This window comes from Macadamia integrifolia, unplaced genomic scaffold (genome assembly GCF_013358625.1).
Source record: "Macadamia integrifolia cultivar HAES 741 unplaced genomic scaffold, SCU_Mint_v3 scaffold1869, whole genome shotgun sequence".
Lineage (NCBI taxonomy): Eukaryota > Viridiplantae > Streptophyta > Magnoliopsida > Proteales > Proteaceae > Macadamia > Macadamia integrifolia.
The window spans coordinates 81,497-91,870 of record NW_024868394.1 but is presented as its reverse complement, the minus strand read 5'-3'; the positions used below and the strand labels follow the sequence as shown (position 1 = coordinate 91,870).

General features: G+C 39.6%; 2 protein-coding genes across 2 annotated transcripts; both read left to right on the top strand.

Annotated features, from left to right (window-relative positions):
- The first annotated feature begins 1,211 nt into the window (after nt 1–1,211).
- On the top strand, nt 1,212–8,586 carry LOC122065058 (disease resistance protein Roq1-like). The gene is made up of 3 exons (XM_042628851.1): nt 1,212–1,543; nt 2,600–4,650; nt 4,747–8,586. The coding sequence occupies exons 1-2, from the start codon at nt 1,353–1,355 to the stop codon at nt 3,189–3,191; spliced, it is 783 nt and encodes a 260-aa protein (XP_042484785.1). The 5' UTR covers nt 1,212–1,352; the 3' UTR covers nt 3,192–4,650; nt 4,747–8,586.
- Nucleotides 3,206–5,909, top strand: LOC122065056 (disease resistance protein Roq1-like). The gene is made up of 5 exons (XM_042628849.1): nt 3,206–3,567; nt 4,212–4,257; nt 4,360–4,650; nt 4,747–4,957; nt 5,647–5,909. The coding sequence occupies exons 1-5, from the start codon at nt 3,206–3,208 to the stop codon at nt 5,907–5,909; spliced, it is 1,173 nt and encodes a 390-aa protein (XP_042484783.1).
- Nucleotides 8,587–10,374: the final 1,788 nt, after the last annotated feature.

Sequence of the window (10,374 nt, the reverse complement as noted above, 5' to 3'; positions counted from 1 at the left end):
TTGGTTTCGAAGTTGGTGGCCGACCCATAGTAGATGTAGTAGCACGGCATGGCCGTTTAGGCGGCCGTCCCACCTATGTTTGGGATTTTCTAGGAGCCATGTGAACCTTCCTGTATAAGAGGTTACTTAGGCAACTTAGTACAACTGAGCATGCATATTCAAGTCTTTTTATGTACTAGGCTCAGACACCCACATCCTTCGTGTCCACATATTGAGGGAAGGAAATATGTAAAATGGACCCACACATATAAAGAAAAGAAAATAAATTCTCACCTTTTCATCTTCATCAGTGGATGCTCACCGATGGATGGTAATTATTTCACTGGCCAGCCGATGAACACTTTTACTGTCTTTTAAAAGGGCTGGCTAAGAATTCCCATTTTCACCATAACCTCTTCCATTTCTTATCAAGAATGACCGGAGAGCTCTCGCAAGGTTAGAAGAACATCATCCAGTGATCTTTGCCGCCAATCCATGCCATATAGAAAATGATACAGAAAAGCGAAGCTTCAAAGAAAGGGCTTGGGCCTAGTGGACTGTGGAGTGGTTTGGGAGATTAGATTTTAGGGTCGGTCTACTAGTGCCACCAGTCATGAGCAATTGTGACTCGAAGCCTTGAAGGAGATCAATAATGGAAGGAGACTTCGCATCTGGAAGGAAGACTTTACCTTAAACTTAAACTTTACTTCCGTACGAGAAGGGAAAATAATCTTCTCCAACGCGTTGAGGTGGTGGTGAATTTCCGAGAAAGAGAGAGAGGGAAAGGAAAAGAACAAGTGTGGGCCTTTAGACGGTGAGAGTAGAAAATAAGGAACGACTTACAAGATTGTTGCCCGCCTAATAAATCTGGATCTGCAATCGAAGAGTGAATAGTAGACTTCTCCATGGAAGCCCGATCATTATCTGCGTCGTTGAACTCCTACTTCTCCCCCTCCTCCTCCTCCTCCTCCTCATCATCATCATCATCTGGTCGAAGAGTGAAGATTGATTACTTTAGAAAAAGATTTTGCAATGAAAAGAAAATTCTCATCTTTCGAAGAAGATTTCTCCATGGCAGCCCGATCATCTGCGTCTTCCTCCTCCTCATCTGGTCGGAGTTTTGAAGTACTCCTTAACTTCAGGGGTATAGATACTCGCAACACCTTTACCAGCCACCTCTACAATGCCTTGGATGCTGCCGGAATTCATACTTTCATGGACAACGTTGAACTCCGCACTGGGAGGAGATCGGCCCAGAGCTACTCTCTGCGATCCATAGGTCGAGAATCTCTATCCCCATCTTCTCGAAGAACTACGCTTCGAGCAAATGGTGCCTCAAGGAACTCGTCGAGATCGTTGAGTGCAAGAAAACCATGAATCAAGATGTCCTGCCCATCTTCTACGATGTTGATCCCGCCGACGTCCGTCACCATACTGGGACCTATGCGGAGGCTCTTCAGGTACACAATAAGCGTGTCGATCAGAGGATCATTGACGAGTGGAAAAAGGCTCTCACAGAGGTTGGGGGATTGAAGGGATGGGATTTGAAGAACATCGATGGAGGGTAAGTCCAACAATCCCTAATTCCCCGCCCCCCCCCCCCCTTTTTTTTTTCCTCTGTGTTATCTCTAATTATTTTAGGGGAAATGATCTCAGAATGGATTACCATTTTTTGGTAGTCGCTAGTGGACTTTTCCTCCCCCTCTATACTTGTTTCTTTTCTTTTATTTTTACCAAAAAATATAACTTTTCCGATTCCGTTCCACATCTATGGTTGAAGGGTAAAATGTTCTCCATACCATCATTCCTAATGGCTCATACCAGAAACACATTCCTGCAATTTCTTGGACATATGGTCCACAGCATCATCTATATATCCTTAAAAATTTAGACTTAATATACCAGACAGTTTGGTATCTCACTGTGTCATTACAATAGTTAAGAGGAAAGTATAAAAGTTTTTTATGTGAACATGAATTCACAGTCACCTTTCCAAATTATCAATCCATGAAGCTAATAAAAAGTGGTGTGTGTAGGAAAGGATTCCTAATATAGAAGTGCAGGAAACATTTTCCTATTATTATACATCTGCTGCAACAAGATGATACTTGGCATTCCCAACAATTTACAATATATAGGATTTCCAATACCACTGTCATAGTTATAGGTCTTTTGCCTCCTTTAGTTTTCAATGTTAATGCATTTTTCCAATGTATTAGAGGGCAAAAGAATTAAATTTATGATTTTTTTTTTGGGGGGGGGGGGCAAGGGGTTTGAAATGTGATGGGCAATTTAATATCCATTCATTTGTAAGAATAATTAACTTGGATTAGGGCCATAAAAATGTGATATCTTGTTTGTCCTTGGTCTTCACCCTCCCTTTTTTACCTATATGATGTCTTTTTCAATTTACCATACCAAGCCAAAGTTTTGGTAACCAACTGATCTATTTGCCAAATTTCCATGTAGAATGAATAAGAAAAAAAAAAATGTAATAAAAGTTCTCTCATCCACTTCAGTTCACTATTATTGTTTTATTGTTTCATCCAAGTAACATTTTATGTTACCTTTTTTTTTTCTCTCTCCAACTACTTATTTCTTGTTGATTTGAATTGGACGGGAATGAAGGGACATTAGTAAAATCAGTTTTTGCAACAGTTTCCAATAAATTGGAAAAAGATTTCCTGGTTGTTTCTAAGGACCTAATTGGAATGCAATCTCATGTAGAAAAAATGATGAACTTATTAAACATTACATCAAATGATGTAAAGATTGTGGGAGTATGGGGACTTGGTGGGATTGGCAAGACAACTATTGCCAAGGTTGTCTATAATAAAATCTTAAATAACTTTGAAGGATGTTGTTTTCTTGAAAAAGTTGGAGATACTTCACTTATTGATTTGCAAGATCGACTTCTGTCTGGAACATTGAAAGGAGAAAGATTCAACATAACTAATGAAGACAAAGGAACTAATATGATTAAAGAAAGACTTTGTAGGAAAAAAGTTCTCATTATTCTTGATGATGTGGATGAAGAGTCTCAATTAGATAGATTAGTCGAGAAGTGTGATTGGTTAGGTTCGGGAATTAAGATTGTAATCACAGCAAGAGATAAGGTTATCTTCGTTCAGCATGAAACAGATGAGATATATCTCTTCAACTATTTTCTAGCTGTGCCTTCAGAAGGGACCAAATATCTACAGACTATCTAGATCTCTCAAAAGACATGGTTAAGGAACTTGGAGGGCTTCCCTTGGCTCTTGAGGTTATAGGTTCATCTTTATATCGCATGGAAAAATCAGAATGGGAAGAGACATTGAAGAAGTTGCGAGATCATGTTCTTGATGTTCCTAAAGTTTTAAAAATTTTGAAGGCAAGTTATGATGGATTATCGTATTATGAGCAACAAATATTTCTTGATATCGCATGCTTTTTCAATGGAATGGATAAAAATACTGCCTGTTTGATATGGGAACAACGTGAGTTTTTCCCTAAAAAGGGAATTAATGTTCTCTATCAAAAGTCTATGGTGAAGATTGGTAATAATAATGAACTAAAGATGCATGATTTGCTTATAGATCTTGGAAGGTATATCATTTATCAAGAAAATATTAAGGTGCCCGAAAAGCGTAGTAGGTTGTGGTCTCACAGGGAAGCCTTAAAAGTTATTGGAGACACGTAAGGTATTTTCTCAATAAATGGTTAGCACACTTTATTTTATGCTTCTAATTATTGTTGATGTTACGTGCCAGTAAGAGATAAAGTTTGATAGATCTTATTTTTCCATTCTTTAAGGTTTCATAAATTTGATATAAGAGTATTGTTTTCTTTCTAAAAACCAAAATGTCATGGAGGTTGGTGAACTTGTTGCGGCATAGTAGTGGTAGACATGGTGGGTACATATTATAGAAGATCCTGCACTCATTTCAATGGTGAAGTTTCAGCCCTATATGAGCATATAATTGAAATATAGTTCATAAGATTTTGGATCTCACACCCTCTATGGGTGTGGAGCACACTTCTAGTGCACGGGACGCACACCCCATGGAGGGTGAAGATCTGTCCCCACCATCCCCATGTGGGGAGCTGATCCGGACTAACAACCGAAAAATGCTACAGACCTTCATTGTCTAATATAAAAGGAAGTGGCATTTTTGCAATTCTTTCTTCCATTGGATGCAGTATTGGTCCATATAACATGCTTATTTTGGGTTAAAATTTCACAAATAAAGTTGGCTGGGGTTCTTTACAATGTTGGCTCACCAGGTCCAATGTCAGGTGATTCATAAAGCACAAGAGTTGATCTAACACCATGAACCTGGAAATTTTTTTGTACTTATTAAAGTTTTTTGTTTAATTATTTAAAATTCTTTGTTTTAGGGAACGGATCAAGTTGAAGGGCTCTGCATTGACTTTCGAAGTAGTTCAAGTAGTCAACCCTATTTGACGAGTGAAGGATTTACTAAAATGACTGAACTTAGGTTACTTCAAGATGATTATGCAGAGTTTGCTCCAGACTTCGTGCCTTCTTTTTCAGGACTGATATGGCTTAGATGGAAAGGATGCCCTCGAAAATTTACTCTAAAGAAATTTCATCCAGTGAACCTGGTTGTTCTTGATCTGTCATATAGTCTCATCACAAATTACTGGATGGGTTGGAACCACATTAAGGTCTCTAAGAAATTTATTTCACCTTTGTTTGATGTAAATCATGAACTTCTTTAAAATAAAATTCTTTGATAAGTTATTTCTCATTTTTGCATGCAGGTGGCAAAAAATCTAAAAGTTCTGAATCTGACAGGGTGTCGACACCTATTAAAGACTCCTAAACTAGCAAATTGGCTCTTGGAGGTCTTGATTCTTGAAAAGTGTGAAGTATTGGCTAAAACTGACAAATCTTTCAATTATCTTGAGAGCCTAGTCAGATTGAACATGAGGGGATGCAGATATCTAAGGGATCTCCCATATGGCATCGGGGGTTTGAGTTCTATCAAATTTCAAACGCCTTGACTTACATCGATGCGAAGGACTTGAAAAGTTACCGGATTCCTTAGGTCTTCTGAAAAACTAGAGACTTTGGATGCCAGCTTTTGTTATATCAAGGATGGGGGAATTCCGAATGAAATAGGCGTTCTACCCTCTTTGAAAATCTTGAGACTAGGTGGAAACAATTTTCAAAGCCTACCTATGACACTTTCTAACCTTTCCTTGCTCCAAACACTTGATTTACGGTTCTGCAACAAACTAAAGTCACTCCCCGTGTTGGTGGGGTTGAGAAATTTAGAGAGATTAAATGTTGGTAATTGTCAGAACTTAGCAGAGATTGAAGGGCTCGAAGGGTTGGAGTCCCTAGAGCTGTTGGAGATGATGAACTGCATATCATTAAGAAAAATTGGGAAAATATCCGTTTTGGGAAAACTGAAGGAATTAACATTCACAGATTACTCAATGTTATCCGAGATTGAGTGCCTCGAGGGGACTCTCTGGAGCTGTTGACAATAAATGACCGTGGATCATTAAGGAAAATTGGGAAAATATCCAACTTGAAAAAACTGAAGGAATTAAGACTAATGAGCTGCTGGAATTTACTTGAGATTGTGGGCCTTGTGGGTTTAGATTCCCTGGTGCTGTTGAAAATAAGTTATTGTGAATTATGTTGGATTGAAGGCCTTGAGAATTTGGTATCTTTGGAAAAACTAATCCTGGATAATTGTCGTATGGAAAGATTACAAGATCTCTCCAACTTGAGAAACCTGAAGCATTTAAATGCTCGCAAATGTAGAAAACTAATGGAGATTCAGGGCCTCGATCACTTGGAATCCTTGGAGACCTTGGATTTTGGGTGGTGCTTGTCTATGGAAAGATTACCAGATCTCTCCAACTTGAGAAACTCGAAGCATATAAATGCTCGCCAGTACGAAAAACTATAAGAGATTCAAGGCCTCGATCAATTGGAATCCTTGGACACTTTGGATTTTGGGCGGTGCTTGTCTATGGAAAGATTACCAAAGCTCTCCAACTTGAGAAACTTGAAGCATTTAATTTCTCACAAGTGCAAAAAACTAATGGAGATTTAAGGTCTCGATCGATTGGAATCCTTGGAGACCTTGGATTTGGGGTGGTGCTTGTCTATTGAAGATTACCAGATCTCTCCAACTTGAGAAACTTGAAGCATTTAAATGCTCGCCAGTGCGAAAAACTAACGGAGATTCAAGGCCTCGATCGATTGGAATCCTTGGAGATATTGGATTTGGGGGGGTTCTCATCTATGGAAAGATTACTAGATCTTTTCAACTTGTGAAACTTGAAGCTTTTAGCTGTTTGCATGTGCAAAAAACTAATGACGATTCAAGGCCTCGATAGATTGGAATCCTTGGAGATATTGAATTTTGGGTGGTGCTCGTCTATGGAAAGATTACCAGATGTCTCCAACCTGAGAAACTTGAATCTTTTAGATATTCGCGAGTGCGAAAAACTAACGGAGATTCGAGGCCTCGATCAATTGGAATCCTTGGAAAACTTTCGACTTTGGAGATAAGGAAGAACGAATCTCAGGTCTAGAGAGGAGGGCCTTTGTTCATCCCTGTTAACCAGAGAAGGTTGAGCATTTGACGGTGGAACAAAAGACCAGGGGAAGAGTGCAGCAAAGGTGATCTGGAAACGGAGACATCTGCTTTAGATGTGGAGCCAAACCAAGTGGGGACCGGGGGAAAGGGGAGTAATGGGAGTGCTTGAATTTGAGGCTTCTGCTTCAGGTGTTGGACCCTCAGATCGTGAGGATTGGACAGTTCTTATCAATTAATCCTAACAGCATGGAGGGGTATTGTGTGCTTAATTATATCAGAGTCTTATCTACTCGGAGGTTTTTGATTTAGATGATAGAAACTGAAAGAAACCCATTGGCACATAGCTATGGTTGGGCTCACATTCATTCAGTTGGCTGCCCAAGTGACCTTCCTGAAATACAACCTCTGTTAATATCGTACAATCTGCAGGTAAAAACTAAATCAAAGCGTCTCTATACATTTAAGGACTCCTCTCACAAACCTGAGTAGATCCCTTTTTTCTTTTTTGTTGTGTGTGAGAGCTTCTAGTTGTAACCACATTGCTTACAAGTTGAACTGTAACCTTGGACCTGATTCTGTTTCGTGGCATCTCAAATGGGGCTGAAAATCTGCTGACATATAGATCCCAATGTCACATATACACATGTCAAGTTTCAGCCCAATCAGAGTCTGTCACATAGCAAAACAAAAATCAGGACTAGAAGAGGATGTGTAGGACTACAGTAGTGTGCGCGGATATAAACAAAAGGCTATGATATTAGATGGAAAAGTAAATGATTGAATTTGAGGTTGAAATTTGACACATGGCCGAGCTATTAATTTTCCTATATGGCTATATCTGACAGAAAATTTGCCTTATCATTCTTCCATGTGGCAAAATAAGTGATGGTTACAAATTCCCTATATGTTAAACTTATCAGCTGCTAGATGCATGCCTAGAGTTCCAGGAAGCAGCAAGGCGAACCACCTAGAAAGCCTTATTGAATAGAAGTTCTTTAACAAAACTATTTTTGTGTTCGGTGCACCTGACTGACTCATTGTTGGCTACTAACTGCTTTTGTGGACCTTGTAGAGTCCTTTTGGGATGGGTTTGATGTTGCAAAGAGACTAGATATGATTAAGACATTAGAATCTGAATTTGCATATTATATATTTTGTGAACTTGTGACTTTATGTTGAGCAAATTTTGTGTTTTTATTTTGGTTTTGTGGTAGAAGGTAAAGACAAATTTCTCTTTTGCTGTTTGTAGGACTTGAATCCACTATATTTGGTATGCAAGTCACATGCTCTACCTGGCTATTAAGGCAAAGAAGCATGGAGTATGGATTCTTAGTATGGGTCAGATATGGTTCTACTTCTGGATTCAAGGTGGATTCATTTGAGAATACAATTTAATACCTGAGAATTTGGTTCTGGAAGTGAGACATCCAAGCTTTTACAAATTCTGATCAGGTATACCCAGACACAGAGGATGGCTTCTTAAAACACCCAACAATGATTGATATATCCATGGTTAAATATGATCTGTTGTATATGGTTATATTAGCGTGGGTTTATTGTTTGCTTAAGCTATGATTCACAGATGCTCTTGTTTTTGCAACGACTTGTGAAGGTCCATACATTGTAAGCTCGAGCCATCAAATTGGATGAGACAACAACAAGGAATTCCTAGATGTTGAGCCATTCTAAAAATCAAAATCCTATGCTAATGCTCGCTCCTTACAAATGCTATGCATAATCATTTTCGGACTGATCCATACTCAATGACCACCCTTGGATCCACATGCTTCAAGATATCCACCATACTCATGGCCTGAAAGTTCTTTCATCGGACCCGAGAGAGCACTGGGGTAAGGATTGTTATATTCTTGTTCTGTGAAAGGTTTTAGAGTTTTCACATTTTGAGCTAAGAACTTTAATTTTGTCGCGCAAGAGGTAAGGTTTTCCTCCCATTTTGCTAGATTTTCCATTTTCCCCAAATTTTCTTCTCTGTGAAACCCTAACTAGGGATTTATGTGAAATTTCTTGCATTCTTTTCAAATGTGCCTTTCCTTTTGTATACACTTAGTTGGATATGTATATTTTTTGTGTTTGTATATAGCTATAAGGTTTAGAAGAGACACACGTAGTCGAAATGCTTCAAGATAGATTCTAGCTCCTCCAGAACCCAACTTTGACAGATTTTGGTTTAACTCTGCGGAAAGTGCATAGAAATGGGGGGGTGTTTGGAAGTAAACTTGTGGATTCTGTGAAGGCAATATTGCATGGTCAAATTCCTTCCTTTGGTATAGCGAGGCGGTTCCAAGGACTGGGTTGGTCACCGCTCTTGGACCTAGGGGACAGATGTTATCCTCGCTTGGTCCAAATGTTCTTTTGCAATCTAAGGGGCGAGGAAGTGGGGGAGAATTATTATCGTCTCACGAGCCAAGTTATGGGAGTAGACCTCTCCTTCACCACAGCCGATTTTGGTGCTATTACTGGGATTTCAAGCGTCGGGGAGAGTGTATATTGTGCTCCCAAGATTAGAAAGGGAGCCTTCATGCCCCAAGATAGTTTAAATGAGATGTGTTGGTAGTTAACTGGAACCACCGGTGGATGGACTAGGTTCAGTCGCTTCAGGACCACGCCCAAGGTGCTTTATATGATAGTTCAGTTAAACTTATTATCAGCTGGAGGTCATTTCAATGAAGTTTCTCTTCTCTAGACCTATGTTACCCTTTGCTTATATGTGGGTCTCCAGATCAACCTTCCATACCTATTGATTCGGCATATGGCATACTGGGCCAAGTACCCAAAGGATGGAAATTTGCTTTATGAAAATCTCCTTACTAGTATTTTCGTACACTTTGGGGTCCCCTATGCTGACGATCCTACAGATGGAGCCAAGAGCTATCCTTTCGATTTACACTCCTTTGTGAAGATGAAGATTGACCCTAATGATGGTAGTGATGCTGAGAGCGTGCCGGTAATGGTTGCTTTAGGAAGTGACCAGGGTATAGATATGGAAAACGACGAGGAGGCGAGGAGAGTGAGGAAGATGGGGAGGATAGTGCAGATGATGGACCTCCATTGAGTCAACGCCATAGGGGAACTACCCCACCCCCTCCTTACACATCATCTCAATATACCGGTGTTACTTCTTCTTCGACCACACCAGGTGATGCAGTAGGTTGGGATCAGGTGATGCAGGCTCTGGAAACAAGTTTTCGGGGTCTGAACACCTGTCTGGACGGCATTGATGATAGGGTCAGTCATCTGGAGGTATGGACCTGTAGGTGGGACACTTATTTCGGGCTAGCAGATACTACTCTAGTTTCTTCGATACCACCCAGTGATCCACCCTAGCAATAGTTTTTCCTAGGTCCTCCTATCTTTCAATCTTGTTCTTAGGATTGTGATCCTATTATGTTTTATTTGTGTTATTAGTGTTATAAACTTGAGGGTTGTTCAGCAGGTAGTTATCGTCTATGTAATTGGCTCCTAGTTAAGTCTTGTATTCTCCTCTCTCAAAGTTGTAAGCTGAATTTGCCATTAATGAAATTATCATTGTTATCGGCTTCTATCTTCAACTTGTCTCTTATGTGAGAACTATGATTTATGTACTTATCTTTAAGCTTATATTTATAACCTAATCACCAGTAGTCCTAATATTTCATAAGTTTATGACTTAAAGCAGAGTATCGCGCTCTGATACCACTTATTGTCACACCCTACCTCCACTCACCGGAAGGCTGGCGATATGGATATGCACACGTGTCCACAATCCATCCAGGATCTATGATGCAGTACTTTAAGTTCATAAGATTATGAAATGAATTCTAAAATCACA